General features: G+C 45.3%; 1 protein-coding gene across 6 annotated transcripts in view; it reads left to right on the forward strand.

Annotated features, from left to right (window-relative positions):
• The window catches only part of LDLRAD4 (low density lipoprotein receptor class A domain containing 4), a 305,806-nt gene extending 296,065 nt beyond the window's left edge, over window positions 1-9,741 (forward strand). For all 6 annotated transcript variants that reach the window (XM_030486634.1, XM_030486652.1, XM_030486644.1 and 3 more), the window contains one exon: window positions 30-9,741. In XM_030486634.1, coding sequence (XP_030342494.1) covers window positions 30-572 — 543 coding nt within the window. In that variant the 3' untranslated portion in view covers window positions 573-9,741. The remainder of the gene's footprint in view (window positions 1-29) is intronic.
• Window positions 9,742-20,289: the final 10,548 nt, after the last annotated feature.

The following is a 20,289-nucleotide window of genomic DNA, read 5'->3' on the forward strand; positions in this document are numbered from 1 at the left end:
GGAGTCACGTGTGTCTCTTGCCGTTTCAGATCATGTATGCTCCAAGGTCCAGAGACAGGTTTACCGCCCCATCTTTTATGCAGCGGGACCGTTTCAGTCGCTTCCAGCCCACTTACCCTTACATGCAGCATGAGATTGACCTTCCTCCGACCATCTCCCTCTCTGATGGGGAAGAGCCGCCGCCATACCAAGGCCCATGCACCCTGCAGCTCCGGGACCCAGAGCAGCAGATGGAGCTCAACCGGGAATCCGTCAGGGCACCGCCCAACCGAACCATTTTTGATAGCGACTTGATAGACATCTCCATGTACAATGGGGGCCCCTGCCCACCGAGCAGCAATTCGGGCATAAGTGCAACCAACTATAGCAGTAACGGAAGGATGGAAGGACCACCCCCAACATACAGCGAGGTTATGGGACATTACCCAGGCTCCTCTTTTTTCCATCACCAGCACAGCAACGTGCCTCCTTCCTCGCAGAGGGGGAGCAGACTTCAGTTTCAGCAGAACAATTCAGAGAGCACAATAGTCCCCAGCAAAGGCCAAGACCGGAAACCAGGAAACCTGGTCTAAAAGTTACTCATAAGCCCAGGTGCATTTGAACTGAAGACAAGAGTTTGAAGCAGGGCGGTGGAGGAAGACCCCCCATGCTCCGGTGCACAATGTTGTTACGTTTCACGTGGTACAACTTAGTAAAACCAAACGTGCAAACCAGTTCTTTGTTTCTGATTCCTTTCAGGGGAATTGCATGCAAAGCAGATGGAAAGAAATACAAACTTCCATTCAGTTTGTCTACGAGCAGTGTTTCAGGGGAGGGGGGGGATATATTATTTTTTTTTAATAAACTATTTCAATTATTTAATTCTAAAAGTTAACTTAGCACAGAAATGAGGCTCGTACAGCCTGTTTTATACTCACTGAATGGCAGAAGAAAGAAGGTGGTTTTGCTAGAGAAACGGGGGAAGAATTGGCCAGTTTGCTTTTTTTTTTCTCCCAGGGTGTGGATTTTTTTTTAATATGAAACAAAATTCCTGTTTTGTGTGCCAAGGTATAAAGTTGAGAACTTAGATGAATGCAAGGAATTAATTTGTGTTGTGATAAATGTGTTTTAAAAAGTTGCACTATCTTAATGTTTAAAAAAAATATATATGAGGGAACTGTTTTATGTGAAGTTCTTCTATATGTTGTCTTTTCACCTGTGGAATAATGATAGAGCCCCAGAATTAATCTGGAGGAGTTTGCCCCCCTCCCCCCGGGTTTGCTAGAAAGAGGGGACAGGACTTAGCCTGACATCTCTTGACTTTTACAAATCAAGAAATACAGGGACACTTGTCTTTGCAATAAGTTGCATTCAAGTAACAGTGCATCAATGAAGTGTCTTGGAGACTTTTGGATGGAAGAAGGCAAATACGAAATCCCAGCATTTTCCATCACTTCGGGTTTAGCTGTTTTGCAGTGTAGACTATTTGTTTCCTAAATGCAAAACAAAATCCCAGACATGTTAATTTGTATTGATTCTAAGTGCTGCCATTCTTTTCCTTTTCATAATGCGGTATCACCAGTACTTACCGTTTTAGAGATTTTTGTCCTCACTGTAGCCTGAAATGTATTTAGTCACATATCATGACATTATGCAATAAATTGTTTAAAAATGCAAGGTGGGGTTTTCCCCCCTGCAGTGCTGTTGAAATACGTGAGACTCCATTGTGCTTTTCGCTCTCCATTTCATCCTTTGGATACTGAAGTTCAGTCCTGGAGATCCATCCTGTTGAAGTGAAGGGGCCTTTGTAGCTGTAACTGCAGTTTCCACAGCAGTAGTGAGAGCGCTCGTGACAGTGGCACTGGCTTCTGCAGCATCCCTGGCGCTGACGTGGGAGCACTGGTTACTCTCACTGCAAACTGTTTTGCTCTGGGCCCTGTTGCGGAAACCCTCCTTGCTCGGTGCACGTCATCCAGCTGATGCCAGCAGGGCTCTGCTCATGGCTAAAGATGACTCATGTATTAACCAAGCGTCTGTAAGCCCTAGATTTGCCATGCCGGTCTTAAGAGTAGTTGGAAAATGTTACCTGCCTGTAAAGTGGCAAGTGGGGTATCTCCTCCCTGGCTGTTCCTGTGCGGAGGCACACGCAGCGCTGGAAGGCAGTTGACAAATGATGATAGTGGCATCACAAGCACATGTAAAAGCACAACTTGCACTTAAAATGCATTTTGGAAATGGACTTAAAGTAAGAACCTTTAGAGTCTTAGCTTGGATAGTTTCTAATATATATGTGTATGGGTGTGTCACAGACCTTTTCACTTTAAGATCTTTCACTTTTTTCTATTTTCTTAAGCCTTGTGCTTGGTTTGGGGCAGCAGCCGAGTGCCCTGAGGGCTCTGGAGAGGAGCACCATGCCCTAGCGCCTGGTCCCATGGCTGGAGGCTGGATTTCTGCAGGACTTCTGTACACTGGGGGCTCTGATAACTGAAGTGCATCTTTGATCTATGCAGAGTTTTAATGCCAAAACAGCGTGCGTGTCTGTGTGTGTGTTTTATGGGCCTCAGTGTAGATTATTTTCTTCATAAAGTAATTTGGTTTTAGTCTAGTTTAGAAAACGTTTGTGTAACTTTTAGTCTGAATATGCAGCCTCATTTGTATCTGTAATTGTGGTTTTGTTTTTGTCTGAGTCATGCTGGTAATGCAGAGTAAAGCTGCCTTTTAATTTATGTGTTATTTGAAGGGAGGGAGAGAGAGATTGTATGATGGGATTCACTTTGTTGGTTTCTTTTTCCACTCAGACCCACAGGACAGGTGTTTAGGAGATGACTAGGTGGCTGTCAGTCAGCTAGGGCTCTCATCACGTCTGCTTCCTGGGAATAAAAGCTGTGAAATAAGATTTTTGCAAGCAACCTATGAGCATAATTCTTATTTAAAAAACAAAGCAAAACAAAACAGCAACCCACAAATAAACAGGAGGCAAAACCAGCAAATGTTGGTTTTGGTCTTCAGTGACTTTTGTTGTCCTTAAGCCAGAAAGTGTGTGTGCCCACACAGATACTGTGCTCTTTCCTAAATGAGAATTATTTAGCTGAGAAGCCTTCAGGCAAGAGCAGCTGGAACTTAGTTGTCGTGGCAGAGCACACCTGGACTTGGACCCATTGAATACCAACATTTTCCCATCTCGGCCAAGTAAGCCTTGAAGTTGCCTTCAAAGCCACCTCTTGGGAACATGCTTTTTCTTTGAAGACAGCCCTTTGCCATCTTTTGCCGTCTCTGCATGCCAGTGGATTTATGCACTTCCCATTGCCATTGTCCGGTATGATGCATGCACTGTTGTCTCTTAATTTTATTTGACTGAGGAAATTTTTCTTTGCATGGAAAATGTAACCTGTTCCAGCTCTGTAGAAAAGATTTGTCTAAAAAGAACTTAGTATTTGCTCACCTAATGGTTGCATTTCCTCTTGCATCTTCGCCTTCTCATCGTATTCTGCTGTCCAGAGCTAGTGTGCAGCCAGTGTACCTGCCAGCTCTGAAAGTGTAGTCATCTGTTGCTTGCTCTAGGTGAGCTTGAAATCTGCTATTTTTGTCGTGGGGCCTCTTATAGGAGTAGATATGGTATTTTTTGATGAATATATGTGATCTCTGATAGGATTGCCATCGATAGTATAACATTTGCAACGGTGTGTGTTTTTCTACTTTTGTTGCAGTAAGAGAGAATATGCCCTTGCTAACAGAACAAAATGGTAAAAGAAGGAATATCAGAATTAGATAGCACTATCAATCTTTACAGGCTTAGAAATTGGTGTTCTCTGGAGATAGGTAATTCTGTCAAGTATTTATGGAAAACTCCCTTGGAAAATATCCAGGATTAATAAACTGTATTGCATAGCCACTCAGATGAAGCTTTGTAAATTATAAGAGATTTCTGCAGACATTGTAATGTTAATCATGTAGATTATACCTCCATACTGGTGTTTTGGTTTATGTGTTGTGTACACTAAACCCAGATAATACATGTGCAGAGCTTTCTGTGTGGTGGACCATATTAACCTGAATTCTAGTTGGATCCCCTGACCTTTGCCCAGTAACCCATCTTCCCAAAATTCAGTCTAGTGGTGTCTCCATGATGTGACTTCATTACAGCATGCTTTTATCTTGTAAGTATGAACACTCAGAGGCGTGCCCCCTGTACAAGTTCTTGATGGCTATTGAGGCATTTACGTTCCTGCAGTCATGGAATCTGCAGGAACCATGCGTCAAGCTATGCTTCATTTGGCTTTTATTATTAGTTATATATACTTCTCTCACCGATTTGTCCCAGCTGGAAGCTGCTTCTGTTATTCCAGATCTCTGAATTTTTGTATTGCTTCTAAAAGAATGCACTTTCGTTGCAATAGGGAAGAAAGCCTTGTCCTGATGGAGAGTCCTGTGCATAGGCTATCTGGAACAGCACTGTCTGAAGCAGTCATTTCTAACCCTGCCAGGTAGTGAGATTGGACCTTAAAACTGATGCTCCGATATGTAAGGAATGTTTGAATGGTTTGGAGAAGATGCATTACTAACCTTTCTCTGACTCTGAGCCCTGAACGCTCATGATAACTAAGGTAACCTGATCTCATAGGCAAAGAGAAAGAAAATAGTATGCAGGTGAAAATAGATTATGCTCCAAAATTGTTCTCTGCTTTTGTTTTTCTTTCTTTCTTTTCCTTCCCCCAAGGATAAACAACAGGCTTAGTGGTACATTTTAAGGCATTCAGGATTATTCACAAGTTCTCTCTGGTCATTACCATTAAGTCATGTCCATGCACATGTGAGTATAGGCATATCAACATGTAAACTTGTGCCTGTATCCTACCCCTTGATTATCTAGATACTAGTTACTATTCCATAATCACATTTCAGAAGTGCTAAATGGCTATATATTGTGCTCTCAGGAACGGGTCATTTGTCAAACAGCTGGAGGCATGAGGAATATTTGCTTTTCAGTCCTGTAAATGTCATGGCCCTGTTTTTATCAGTAGGGTTGTTCCTTGCTGTGCAAATTCTTATCTGTTTGTGCTTGTGCATCTTCCATCCAACAGCTCTCTCCTTTTGGGTGAGCTTTGAAAAGTCCTCGTGCTTTTGGGACAAGCCTAATGTAGACCTCATGCATCGATGCACAGGAAGGAAGTGTACGTCATGTACTCTACATCTCTGAAGCATGTATTTTAAAACCTAACTGATGCTGAGAACGAAGTGATCCATTTGTGCAGTGGGTTCAGATGAAGGCTGGCTTGTGATTACATCTTTGCTTTTTAGATGAAGGCTGTTGCAAATAGGTCTTTCCCCACAGTGTTGCCTGCTTGCCAACCAGTGCAATTACAACTTTTCTCCTAAAGTAGCCCCAGATGTGTCAGTCATTTAAATCCCTGGAAAGAGGCACTCTTACTGAATTGTCTGAGATCTGCTGAGGCCTTTTAGAGCATGGAAAAGTTCCTCGCGGGGACGTGTTGAACTTAGAGGTTTCCCGTCTGAAGACTCTGTTCTGTATGTTTTGTTAGGATATTGAAGTTTAAAGTTTTGAGAGTGAGTGGCCCAACTGCAGATGGTTGGTAAGATTGGGTTTTTAATCCTTAGTATATTGTTTGCCAGTCTGTGCTCATTAATCAGGGGTGTAAATTACCCTTTGACCCACTTCTGATTGCCATTGCTATGCTGGCAAATGCCCTGCTGGGCACACTTGCACCAGCAAAATAGAGTGATTTTCTTGGTATGACTCCGCCTGGGGAGTTAGCAGAAGCTGCACCAAAAGTTCAGCCGCCAGAAACAATACCACACCTGCACTGCTTCTTCCCAGCAAACTCAGTTTCAATGAAGTGCTTTACCACACTTGTAAGTACCACAGATATGCAGTGGAGGAGTGTTTCCTTGAAATCACAACTAGCCGCATTAGATGTTTCAGGGCTGCTAATGCCATTCTTGTAACCACTTGCTATATTTCTCCTGCTTTTGAAAGGGAAAACCAAGAATGATTCTGTTTTGAGAAGTGTTGCAAACTCTCCTGGTTCTTCCTTCTGCCTTGCTGTAGTCTCTTCTGTTTTTAGACTGAACACAAGCAACCTGGGTATTGCTAGCACCGCTTTCCTGCTAGAGAAGAGCATACCTTTTTATGTTGGTTATTGATAAAGAAACAAGTAACCTAGATTCTTTCCCCTTCCCTCTGACAGCCATGTGATTTACTGCCAGAGATGACTGTCATTTCTTTGCTATATTGCTGTTGCTGCTGCTGCTGCTGTTTTAAATGGTTTGGTGCGTGAGCTTTCTGAAACAACGTGGTGTGTGTAGGATCTTGTGGGTGACAAAGCTGTCTCTTTCCTTCTTCCTTTCTCTCCTCGGTTTGTGCTCGTCTGTCCGCCGTGGTAGGTTTATTAATAAATGATATATATGTCTGTATTAGCTATAATTTTGAGGAGGTTTGCATGTCAGTAGTTTGTAAGCAACTAAGGTGCCTCATGTACAGGTCTGAGCAGATAGGAATCCCCTTGCACTCTAGAGGGCCTGATCCAAAGCCTGGTGAAGTTGGTAGGAAGACTCTTGCTGACTTCAGGGGGCTTTGGATCAGGCCTTACGCTCCCACCTTTGTTGTGCCTCACTTAAAATGGTGCTTTTTCAGTTGTCTGTCTTTTTTTCTGGTTCTTGGTTGATTTTTTTTTCTTTGTATGGTGCTGTGTATAACTTGAATATATTATGCACATATCCTACCCAATGGGTAGAACAAACAAACATACAAAAACAAATAGATGTTGTTAATACTGTAAGATAATGTATAGATGATACCAATTTTAACACAAAAGGAAAAAAAAAGGCATAGACTTTGTGAATGCCAACTTCTGTGCTTGGTCCTTTTTTGTAAGAAAATTTGCAAATGGATGCATACAAATGACAAAAAATCTATGTATTTTATTTTCCTATCAAATATCAATATAATATCATAAGGGAAAAAGTTTGAACAAATCCTTTTTGACTAGCCTGTGTATAGTGATTGGTCATTTGATGCATCTTTGCTGTGAAGATTTGTTCTTTGTTTTTCTAAATGTGTCACTTTAAGAAAAAGTTAAAAAACACAAAACAGACAAAACCTCCACAGCTTTAACCTTGCAACTAGATGCTTCTTGAATTGGTTGTTGCCTCGCTATTGCTGAGTTGACCAGTATTAGTTACTACTTCTCCAGCAGATACATTATTTATTATTATCCTGGATTACCTTTTTTTAAAAAAAAAACCAGCAACAAACCCAACAACTTAGAAATGGCCTAAAACCTTTTGATTCTTTTTATCCACATCCTAGATTTGAAGTGAAGCTCAGACAAGTGGGAACTGACCCAAACCATCCCTGCAAATTCAAAACTAGGCCAACGAGAGGTTTGTGACAACAGCCAGCCCCTGCTCTATGCCCATTACTGGTACATGATCCTGCCACTGCAAACTCTCTTCAGGCTTGGTGTGTAGCTGGGGCTCGCTGATGACCTGTGCGATTGCAGGGTGCAAGCCTTAAGGGTAGACAAGAAAAGCCACAGTTGGTAGCAAGCTTGAAGGCAGGGTTTGAGCGTGAGCTTTGAGTTGGCAGCGCTGCTGCTGTGTTGGCCTCTGACAGCAATGGCTTAACCCGGGTTCGTATTCAAGACTAGGGAGAAATGCCTAAACCTGTTCAGGCCCAACACGGGAAGTGGTGTGGAAGGTGACCCAACGCTTGAGCTTTCTGTCAGGCTCCCTCGGCAGTTTGGTTCTCTCCCGGCATCTCTGTGTGTTGGGCTGTCCGTCCCCGCGTGCTCCTCGGTAAAGCAAATACCTCAGGAAAACTCAACATGAAGTTCTAGTGTAGAGACTTGCAGATGCTGTACTTATTTTTCTAAACTGTTTGTTCTAACTATCCCAGGACAGTAGGTGATATAAAAGTTTATTGGTCCCAGACAGACTAGTCCTCTCACAGATGGATACCGACTAATCTTTCATAGATACTCGTGTCTATATGTAGCTTTTTTATACTTGTCAGGCTTTAACCACAGATGTAAGGTAGCAGCGTGTTGGGATATGTTTGAGATGGCGTTTTTGTTTGGTTTTTCAGATGACTAGCTAAACGCTATGCTAAAACTCAGGGGGCCTTATCCGGGGCCCAGTGAAGTCAGTGGTGAGGCTTCCTCTGGTTTGAGTGGGCTTTCAATCCAGTCCGTCACGCTTGAGGATGGTGCCTTGGAGCACAGTCTGTCGCGACTTCTCTGTTGACCTGAAACTTCAGCTACACATTTGTCTGTGAATAACTTTTTAAAAGCCCTCACAGGAGTCCTGTATCTGAATGTTGATCATGGTTGTTTTGGGTTTTTTTTGTTTTGTTTTAAAGAAGTGTGTTAAGTCTGTATCAAGTCTTTTATGGCCAGTTCTGCATCATCAAGCCCTTACAGGTAGCTTATGTCCATCCCTCTATATATATCGAGCTGTTTTATCAGCAAGCATGTCCCGTAGGGAAATACGCATACTTCATGACTGTCACTCATTACTCATTTATTGTTTGTCAGGGCATAGAGTGTTTTGGAAGTATGCCTTGTCTGGCCACCTTCACGTTTCTGTTTGCACTGCAGTGCCACTTCTGTGCATGAAGGAAGAAAAACAAAACAGAAAACCCCAGGCCTTGACTAGGAAGACTCTGTACAGAGCAAACCTCCCGCTGGAGGAATCTAGGGTAGGATTTATCGTCACAAAACTTGCATATTGAACGGACCAAACACGAGCATGTCTCCTTTTAGAGGCACTAATTTGCTTTGAAGCTGCAGTGGAAAGAGCAGACTATCTACTAAGTGTATTCACAGCTGTGTTCACGCTTTTCTGTTTACCACAAAGCACAGCAGGCAGCCAAGATTTTTAAAGAAGAATAAGCAGAAGTTATGAGAGCCTCAGGTATCATAGACCTGGACAACAACAATAATAATAATAAAAAATTCACTTTCATATTCTTTAACAAAGCTTTTCTACTTATAGTACAAGGACTACATAAGCATCGATAGGGGTTTTATCTTTGTATAGCTACCAACTGCCCAATGCTGCTGTGCTCAGAGCATTTCACAATGGTATGTACACCGGTCAGGCTGTTACACTTAAAATTAACCATCAAATGCCTGGTTTTAGAGTGTTGACCCTTTCTTTGTTGTTTCTTGCTAGTTATTTTACAGTGTAAAATGCTTTATTGCTGTATGGATTTTTTTGTATTTCCGACATTGTGGCTTTTGAGATCACATTTTCAGCACATCTCTTTATTTTTGTCCATCTTGTTTCAAGCTATTCTGAAATGTGTACAGCACTATCAACAATATTTAATCTTTCTTTTAAATTTTATTGTTGTAAAAACAAAGCTATTAAAACCAGTAAGTCTTTTTACAACTGTATTGGAATTTCTCAATAGCTGTTCATGTGATGCTATGACAAACCTGGCTTGCTTTGATTTTTAAAAACCAATTTATTTTCCTTTTAACACAATTAATTTGTTGCTTATTTTCCACCGTAACTCCCAGTTATATACAGGAAAAGATTTCAACTGTTGTGTATCTGACTCTTTTAATTGAGCAAATGGTGATGTCCTAGTTTTTAGACCTAAGGTCTGTTTATTGCAATACTTTTAAAGGAAGATGTTGCTCTAAGTGCTGTTGTTAGTTTTAAATACAGATTTTATGCTTGTTCTTAATATGCTGTGGTTAAACCATGGCACAAAATTATTAAAAATCATGAAATGCATTTGTCTCCTGTTGAATTTATTTTCTCTTTGAAGTGAAAAAACCAAACCAAACAGGTAAACACCAGAGTGCCCTTCTGTAGAACAACTACTTGTCTTTATCTCTCACTGGTTTGCTGCTGGCAACCAGGTAGCTGATATTAAGGAATCAGAGGGTGGACTCAATCCTTGAACTATGTGGGGAGGGCCCTGGAAAGCAGAGGTCTGGTGAGGATTTTACATCAGTGTTGTGATCCTAAACTTTGGTGATCAATACTGGGATGAGTTCAGGTGTTTCTGCCCTACCCCTCTGCTGTAGGATGGGCAGTAGCAGGAGGCAGCTGTGTCAGAGCCCCTGCCACCGCAGTTAAATCTAGGCACTTAATCTAAGACACTTGTGATTTCAATTCCTTTAAGGTAATAACCCCACCTCAATCTCATTTAAAGCCCTGGGTTGGTGACTGCCTCTGTCCCATTGGTGCTGACCAACCAGCTTGGGGATAACAGTGGTCCCCAATCACTGAGTTGCAAAAACCAGCTAAAAAGCTAAGGCAAGATATGGTTCATGGGAGGGGGAAGCATGACCTGGTTTAAGAAACTTGGGGTGTGCTTTGGTCAGTGCTTAAAGAGCAGTTGTGGTCCAGTGGCGGGGGGGGAGAGAGGGATGATACAGTTAGTAAGAAATTAGATAAAAGGGTACCATAAAAGACACTTGTCTTTGGTAATACAGATCTACCTTGCAGGTAGGTCAAACTATCCCTGGATTTGGTACCTGTCACTTTGCTATACTAAAGCTTTGCAGAACTAGGACTTTATAGAATAAGAACTTTTTTCACAAAGCAACTAATTTATGTTTATTATAAGTATAAGGTGATGCTTTATTTAGTATTATTATTAATGAAATCATTCTTTTTGTATTGTATTTTACACGTGTGTTTGCTGGAGCTTGATCTCTGTGCTGTTGAGATGTGATGCTTGGAGGGAGGTGCTGCTTCAAACCTGGGACTTTCTCGCAGGTCTTTGCGAGACAGAGCTCTGCTGCAGGAGCCACAGTCCCAGCCCATTCCTGACACCCTGCTTACAGAGCAGCCATAACATTACTCTCACATAGGAACCATGGGGGTTCCCATTGCTGCTGTTCTTTTCAAATGGTGTGGTTCTTTAAATGTTATAATACTTATTTTTGGTTAAAAAGTAACCATTCGCTTTTTCTATAACCAGCCTGAGTTAGCTCTCCTCCATCTACAGCATTTTAATTCTTCAGTACTTAGGAAACTGCCAGTTCCTCAGCCCTTAGAAGTGCTCCAAATCTCGAAGCTCCTGCTCCTCCTCCACTGTCTGAACCCTGAACTCCCTGGAAATTGCTTTTTTTAATTTATTTTTTGGGGAGCCTGCTTTGATCTTTTACTTAATCTGGTTTTAATTGTATTTATATTTGTTTTAGAATATGCTATTCTGTTTGATTGTGTTTTAATATCTCTGCCAATGGTTGCAACTCAGAATTCGGCTATAAATGGGATGTCTCATCTCAGTAGGGTTACTTTTTCCTGTTAAAAGATTAATACAGTGGCTGTTGCAGTCCTGTGAAACCTCTAGGTCTGGCTTCCAGGCTCCCAGCAGTATTGCGTCTCATTACAAACACCCTGTTTTTAACATCCCAAACCTTTTCTTCCAAAGACCCCTCTGTAATGAGACTTCGTTACTTAGACAAAAATTAATTAGGCTTCTCTCATTATCACTGTTTTGATCGGTTGTGCATTAAATGAGTTCTAATTAAAATGCACATTTTAAAAACCTTGCTGCTGAATCCTATTCTAACAGCTCGCTTCTGCTGTGGCGATGCCCTGCTTTTGTGCAGTTTGCATTGTGCCACTTTTCCAGAAGCCTGGCATTGATTAGGATAAAAACTTGCATGATTTTTTTGGGTTTTTGCTTGGTTTCTATTTTTTTTTCTTTCCAGACTGACTGCCAAGTGATTGCTCCTGAGAGTGGGGATTAGAGCCCAGATACTGAATACTGGTAGAACTGATGAGCTGAGTTTCTCAGTATCCTGGGTAGTCAGTAACAGTACTTCTCCCCAGAATGTTTCAAAGCATAAGGGAGAAACTATGTGCTGCACTTGCAACTATTTAACTGCCTATTTCTGCTTACCTGAGGTGTTCCAAGTTGCCCGTAATACATTATTTAAGTTGGCAGGGCTGCATGAGCTGTCCCAGTGTTGTCCATCACACGCTAAGCTGGTGGCAGCTTAGCTGGATGCCAATGGACACAGTAAGCACAGCTGGAGGGGGGCACGTTGGAGGTTTGCTCTGCTTAATAAAGAGATTAACGTGTAGACCAGAAGATGCTTACTGAAAAACATCTTGTACCCTTAATGGTGTCCACTATGAAGCGCATTGCAGAGCAGTAACAGAAAGGTGCTAACCTGGGCTAGTGGAAGGTGACCCTGCTCGTGGCAGGGGGTTGGAACTAGATGAGCTTTAAGGTCTCTTCCAACCCAAACAGTTCTATGATTCTATTTTAAAGATGAGGAAACACGCATTGAGAAGGACATGGCAGGCCTCTGTGCAGTCTGTGGCAATGCTGAGAATAACCTCCCCACTGCCGCCGTTCTCAGTCCCTCCACCTGTGAGGTGTGATTTCTCCCCACTCACTCATAACACACATGCACCAGTGTCTCATACACAGCTATTCTTCTCTGTTTGGCTGGGGTTTAAGCAAGCAGCCAGAACGTAACCACCCCTTGTCCAGAGAAAGAGGGCACCTTTTTCATGGAGGCCAAAATGCCATCCTTGAGCCCCAGGAGCTCCCTTCAATGCCAGCACCGGATCACTCCAGATGAATTTAACATTTGCAGACATTACAGTGATTGACAGTCGAGTTGAGTGGAAAATTCCGGTTTAATCCTGCTCTGCGTGCCACAGACATGGGCTCAGACAGCTTGACCTACATTTAACCCTGGGCAGCAAGAAACTCTTGGGGGAAAAAGAAGAGTCGTTTTCATCTCAAAGCAGTGAGAATGTTGCAGCTTATACATACAGGTCCCTGCATATATGCACACACGTGTAATGGTGTTACCATGCTGTGAATATTTCATAAGTGGAGCCAAGTTTGCCTCATTTGGCTTTACGTGGTGAAGAAGCCATCTAAGTCAAATATAAAAGCACGAATGTGCTTGCCTAGCCGTTCAGCAGGGTTTATGGGAACAGCAAAATGTACAGGAGCGAGGCCCTTCCTGACAATGGGGTTAGGATTGTAAGTGCTATAAAATTTGCTTACAGCTGCAAACTCCATAGCTCTCAGGGAAAAAGCTGATGAGCTGGTAACTTTCACAAATGTTTTGTCAGGCAAAGCCTAACAGGTAAGGCTCGACTGGCTGACTGCGAAGCCAGTCTGGTTCTTTTGCCCCCACCTCCTTCATTCTGTAGATTAAAAGTGCTGATATTACTTTAACTGTATTTGTTTTGGACAGTCGCTGGTGCAGCACTGGGTGTTGCAGCTCCTCAGCGAAAGGTGCACTGGCAGGCATTAAAAGGCCTATGGCTGAGCGATAACGACATTAGCTGCTCAACATGCAGGCCCTCTCACCTTTTAAAATCATGCTGTATATTCTGCTGATATTATACATGTAGATAAGAAAATGTGCGTGCTAGCTCCAGCCATGTGCTAGGGGAAACGGGCACTTTACTGTACAATTCTGCTCTGTCAGGAAAATGGTATCAGGTACACTAAAATCGCCATCTGACAGTAACACAGAAGAAATAAAGTGCCTGTCTGTGAGAAAACTGTGCTCAAGAGTAAATCATGCAGCTGCAGTTTAAGTGCTGCTTGTGCCCTGGTTGTTTTAGTTTCTTTTTTTTAAGGCATATTGGCTGTATGCAGGTGTATACTGTGCAGAGATGTGCAGATTGCTTAGAGGACTACTGCACAACAATCCAGCAGCATTAAGTACACCATTAGTGGCATCAGGCAGAACTTGGAGTACCCCTTATATAAAATGACAGTGCGTTATCTTTATTTTCATGGCTTTTCTAATTTAATCCAGGATAAAAATTAAATACAGGTATTTGGTGAACCAAAGCATTAGACAGCGGTCAGCCAAGGCTGAGAAATTCCCCTTCCCCCACTAAAATTCCCCCAAAGTGTCTCCTTCCGCATTAAAACACAGCTGCCACCATTGGTGAACCAACATTATCAGAACAGTGTTCAGCAGCAGCTTAGCCCCTCAGCTACTCCAGCCATGTAACACAGCAATATTGCCACACACTCCTAGGGGACACTGAAGCCCAGAGGTTGCAAATGAGATCTTGCCAGCAGCACCCATTGCTGTCTCCCTGAGCTCATCCATGTGCTGCTTTCTCTAAGCACTGGGACACAGGTACTAGCCTGAACAATCCCCGGTGTTGTCCCGTAGGACTGTTCTTTATTGTAATGGACAAGGTTTAGAGGAATGGGGCTTCACCTTCAGAGGTGGGCACCATCATGACCAACTTTACCCGCTGTGGCTCTTGGCCAGAGAGCTGCATTCGCTGCTGTGTCTGTGAGGAGCAAGTGCTCTCTGAGCACTCAGAGTGCTGCCCCATGTCACAAGGATGTCTCCTGTCTGGTGCCTGCAAAACACTGGGCAGCTTTCAGTTATACCAGTTCTGCACAGAAAGAGATTTTCAGACTTCTTGTTTTGTTTTGGTCTTTTTTTTTAAGTACTTTAAAAAAAAAAAACAACTTAAAAAACCTTTTTAAAAACAATGCTGGAGAATTTAACTGAGGTAGGGTCTCCTCTGGTTGCAGTGTAGTCTCATTCTGGTTACTTGGGCAGACCCAGAAGGAGCTAGAAATCTTTCTTTAATTATGTCTCTATGAAATTATTCCCCTGTTGTATAAGGTCTGTTTCCCTTTTTTTCATCCCTAAACAAGCCTGTGTATCCTCCCCTGTGTTCCTTTCTCTGTGATTGTCCAATCAATTCATCAAACTCAAGCCCAAACATAACGCTACATCTTGCCCTGTGGGCTCATGAAATCAAGATCTATTCTTTCTGCTTAAGAAGATCATCAAAACAGCCAGATAATTGCCAGGGGATAATTATGAGTCTCTAATTACTATTGTCGCCGATGGTAAGTGATGAACAAAGACAAATGCAGTGCAATGCTCTGACATCCTGAAGGGGACACAATCAGGAAGGTGTGTTTCTGCTTCGGCTCCAGCCCCGTCTTGGGTCACTATTTTGCTCTGGTCCCTCTTCGGGAGACTAGTCCAGCTCCAGCCCTTCTGGGCTGCACCTTCAGCTCTGGCTGGCTCTGCCCTTGTTCAGGCCCTCATTTTTGGCCATTGCTTTGGCTCCAGCCATTGCTCAGGCCATGATTTCAGCTCCAGCCTCACCTTGGACTGAGACTTCAGTTCCAGCCTGGTGCCAGGCCATGACTTTAGCACTGGCCCTGTTCCTGGCTATGATTTTGGTTCTGGCCCCATCTTGGGCTGTGGCTTTGACTCCAGGTCTGCTCATGGTGTAAATTCAGCTCCGGCCCAATACTGGGCTGCAATTTAGGCTCAGCTCCATCTTGGTCTGCAACTTTTGTGCCTGCCTGTTTCAAGCTGATACTGCAGCCCAGTGTCGGTCACAACTTCGGGTCTGGCTGCATATCACACTGCGAGTTCAGCTCCAGCCCCTGCTCTGGCCCTATCTCATGCCACAGCTTCAGCTTCAGGCTGATATCAGGCTGCCGCTTCAGCTCTGGCTCCTGGCTGGGCTGTGATTTTGGCTCTGGTCCCGTCTCAGGCTGCAACTTCAGCTCTGACCTCTGTTCAGGCTGTGAGCAAAGATCTGGAGCCGCCTTGGGCCCCTACCATGGCTCCAGCCCAATCTTTGGCAATGATTTCACCTCCAGGGCCCATCTTGAGCCACAACTTTGATTCTGGCCCCATCTTTAGTCACCAGTTTGTCCACAGCCAATATCAGTTGGGCTGTGACTTCAGCTCCAGCTCAGGCTTTCATGTCTACTCCAGCCCCTGCTTCGTCCTCGACTTCTGGTCTGCCCTGTCTTGGTCTGTGACTTTGGCTCCTGCCTGATATTGGGCAGCAGCTTGGGCTCTGGCCCCTGCTTGGGCTGTGACCTCGGTATTGGTGCCAAACTGAGCTGCAACTTCAGGTTTGTCGATATTGGGGTGAAACTTTAGGTCCTCCCCTACCCTGGGTAGTGATTTCAGCTCTGGCCCACCTCGGGCTGCTACTGGGGATCTGGATCAATATCGAGCCAAGATTTTTGCTTGGCCCCATTTTGGCTTTAAAACTTGGCTCCAGCCCCATCATTAGCCACAACTTTTGCTCCGGCCATTGCTCAGGTGGCTACTTTGGGGCACTTTGCCATCAGCTTGATAACAGATCACAGCTCTGGCTCTGGCCTGTCTGGGAGACTGTTGTGACTCTGGATCATATTTTGGCTGCTACTTGAGCTCCAGCCCCATATCAAGCTGTGACATTGACTCTGGCCACTTTGCCATCCCCATCTTTGTCTCTGGTTTGATATTGGGTTGCAGTTTTGGCTCTGGCCCCTGCTTGGTTCATGACTTCTGTTCCAGCCCATTTCAGGTGGCAGCTTTGGCTCCAGCCTGTTATCAGGCTGCAGCTTCAGCTCTGACCTCTTTGGGACAGCGATTTCAGCCCTGTTCCATATTCAGGCCAGTGGCAGATGTTTTCAAGCCACATCTTAAGCTCCTGTCTGATATCAGGCCACAGCTTTGGCTCTGGCCCAGTACTTGATCAGGGCTTCAACTCTGGTCCCTGCTCCTGCCCCTATTTGGGTCATGACTTCAGCTCCAGTCCCATCTTGGCCTGTGACTTTGGCTCTGGCTCCATTTTGAGCCACAAGTTTGGCTCCAGCCCCATAACAAGCTATGATTTCAACTCCAACCTCATCTGAGCTGCAACATCAGCAGTAGCACCACTTGTGCTGCATCTTTGGCTCTGGCCCAATCTCAGGCCATGTCTTTGGCTCTGGCCCCTATTTGGGTTCATCCTTTGCCACATCTTGGGGTGTTACTTTGCCTCTGGCTGAAATCTTGGGCCATGGCTTCAGCTCTGGCTCCATCTCTGCATGTGACTTCAGTTCCATTCCAATTTCAGGTCACAGTTTTAGTTCCAGACCTATCTCGGAGCTCTGGCTCAGGTCTGGCCTAATACTGGGTCGCTACTTCAGCTCCACTGCCTGTTTGGTCTGCAACTTTGGCTAGGCCTTGACAGCACCAGCCCCATGTTGGTCTGTGGCATCATCTCCAGTGGCATATCTAGTCATGACTGCGGCCCAATAGTGGGCTGTGACTTCAGCTCCTGCCTATCTTAGGCCAAAACTTGCCTCTGACTCACATTTGGCTCCAGTTCATGCTCAGGCAGTTAATGCAGCTCTGGCTGCTATTCGGGCAGCGATGCAGGCTCTAGCCACATCTCTGACCGTGGCTTTGGTTCCAGACCAGCTTGGGTTATAACTTTGGCTCTGGCACTACCTCAGGCAGTGACTGCTGCTCTGGCCTGATACTGGGCCAATTTTTGCTCCAGTACCTGTTTGAGCCATTACTTTGACCCTGGCCCTCTCTTCAGCTGTGATTTTAGCTCTGGACATTGCTTGGGCTGCAATTTTGGCTCTGGCCCCATCTTGTACCCCTACTTATGTACATATTGAACTGTGATGTTGGCTCCAGCCCTGCACTGGTTTGCAACTTTGGCTCCAGCCCCATGTCAGGATGTGATCTCAGACCTGGCCTCTGCTCAGATTGTGACATCCACTCCATTTCCATCTTTAGGCCACAGCTTCGGTGCTGATTCCTTGCTCTGGTAACACAGCATGTACTCTGGACTCATCTTGGGTTGTGTCTTCGGCTCTGGCCCAGTTGTGGGCCCTGCTTTTGGCTCCAGCCTGCTCAGGCTCCCACTTCAGTGCTGTCCCAATTTCAGGTTGCAATTTCAGGTCCTAGTCTCAGGTTGTGACTTCTCATCCATCCCCATCTGGGGCTGCAACTTCAGTTCTGGTGCCATCTTGGGCTGCTGCTGCTTTGGCTGGAGTCCTCTGCAGAGGAGGCTGCTGCAGCTCTCGCCCCTACTTTGCTCAGTGACATTGGCTCCAGTCCCATCTTGAGCCCTGACTTTTGCTGTGGCCTGACACTGAGTTATCACTTAGGCTCCAGCCTGATACTGGGCTGTGACTTCAGCTGCAGTCTCTTATGCTCTCATGACTACCCTGGCTCCTGCTTGGTCCTTGGCTTCTGCGCTGGTGCAGTCTTGGGCTGTGACTTTAGGTCCTGCCCAGCACCTTTGGCTCTGGCCCATGCTTGGGCTGCAGCTTTGGCACTGGTGCAAATCAAGCCTCGACTTTGTCAAAATACTGGGATGAGGCTTCATCTCCTGCCCCATCTTGGGCAACAGTTTTAGCTCTGGCCCCACCTCATGTTGTGATTTGGGCTCCACCTCACCTTCAGCTGTGACTTCAGCTCCAAACAGTGCTTGGGCTGAAGCTTTGGCTCCTGCACCTGATTGGGTCATATCTTTGGCTCAGGTCTTCATTTGGGAATCATTTTGTCTCCAGCCCCATCTCAGGCTCTTAATTTATCTCCAGCCAGACTTTGCCTCTAGCTCCTGCTCAGGCTGCTGCATCAGCTGTGGCATCACCTCAGGCTATGACTTTGGCTTGAACTCCTGCTTGAGCAGTTGCTTGGTTTGGGTCCTTACATAAGCTGCATCTTCAGCCCAGTCTTGGGCCACTGCTTCTGCTCTGGCTCCTTTTCTGGTTGTCACTTTGGCTCTGACTCCAGGCCCCCCCATCTCAGGCTGCAACTTTGGTTCCAGGTCCTGCTTGGGCACTACTTCGTCTTCTGCTTGGGCTGTGACTTTGCTTACAACTTCTGCTCTGGCGGGCACTCAGTGCCTTCATGTACCTACACCAGAAGCAGACAAAGTGGTGCTCTGCAGTGGTGTTTGTTAGGTGGGAAGCAGGGAGCAGGCAGAGGTGTGGAAGTCACCAAAGCAGCACTTTCTCTGCTGCCTTTGTCCTGGACTCACCAGATTACCGAAGGTTTTTGTGAAGAGGTGGAGAAACCCACCCCCTCCTAGGGCCTAAAGGACAGGTAAGGGGACAGCCCTTTCCCATGAGGATGCTGGGCTGCCAGGGGAAGGCCTCTACTAGCACTGACTGGATGGTCCTGGGAGCAATGGAAGGTGCTCCTGGGCTTTCCCCCTCACTGAGCACTCAGTGCTCTGCTGGGGATAGCTCAGGAGCTCTGCTGGGCACTCACTTGCTTATTACACTTGTTAGCTTCTTCAATGACAGCTCTGGGTGCTGTGGCCAAACTCTGCTTTCCCAGGTCATGGCATCTGTTCCCTCTGTGCTGCCAGAGGCACCCACTGATGCTGCTCCAGCTGGAGGGACACTGCTGCCACATGGGACTGTGCCAACTGTGCTGGCTTGGGCACCAGTAAGAGGAGACCCTGTGGTGTCCCCAGCACATCCTTGCTTAGTGCAAATGACCAGCCTGTGAGCTCAGTCCAGGTGCATCACCCCACCAAAGCGGGTGGGCACCAGCTTCCAGCCACAGGGACCCACAGTTTTACTGGCAATACCAAGAACTGCTCCCTCGTACTGTGGTAAAAGCTATGGAAATTAAGTTGTAAGTAAGTAAGACACAAGGATGAAACTCAACCTTATCCTTAAGGTTAAAGTTGCAGTGTAGCTGGGTACATGCTGGGCACCCATCGTTTGTTCCCTGGGTGGCCCAGGAACTCTCCAGCTGGTCTCTGCACTAATGAGGCCATGCTTTGACTGCAGATGAGGCCAACTTGCCATGAGGTCACCAGTACAACCAAGCATTCACCTAATTGTCACAAAAAACTCTGCAGGTCAGATTTTCAAAGCCTTCATTTCCCCTCCCACATTGTGTAGATTGATCCACATAATTGTGTGCTGCTAACTGACATGCTGGGTGGAAGATGCAGCTCACCCCGAAACTCTAGGTTGCTCGTGCTGCAAAACTGACCCGACAGTACGCAGCAATGACTGGCAGGTGCCTCGCCTAGGGGTTGTTCCTCCAGATGCAGAAATAGACACATACGACAGTCCACTGCACCTAGATAAGAGATCTTTTGATGAACCACGTAAGCACTGGAGCGGTCACAAGCCAGCTGGACACAGGGAAGGGCAAGAAGATAGGGGTACTAAAAGGGTGTGTAAAGAACAAGTTCTAACATGGCTGGGGGTGGGGCTACAGACCCATGCTAGGACACCAAGGTGCCCCTGTACAACCCTGCCATGTGCAAAGGGGAGATGGATCCTGTGAGTTGCACAGAGGTTCCCACAGCTGGCCCCAGACCAAGAGGAGGACCATGCACTATTACTGGGGCAGACTTCAGGCTCTGCAGGGTGCTGCACGACATAGGCAACACTGCCTACAAAAATGGAAAACCAGAACAAATGCCAACATCAGAAGAATGTGTGCAGAATAACGTGTAAGGAGAAGTACACTAAAAGAGAAACAAAGAAAAGCATCTATTAACTCCAATCCTACAGTAGTGCTCATCTCAGCAGCATAAGAA

This window comes from Strigops habroptila, chromosome 1 (genome assembly GCF_004027225.2).
Source record: "Strigops habroptila isolate Jane chromosome 1, bStrHab1.2.pri, whole genome shotgun sequence".
NCBI classification, from domain to species: Eukaryota; Metazoa; Chordata; class Aves; order Psittaciformes; family Psittacidae; genus Strigops; species Strigops habroptila.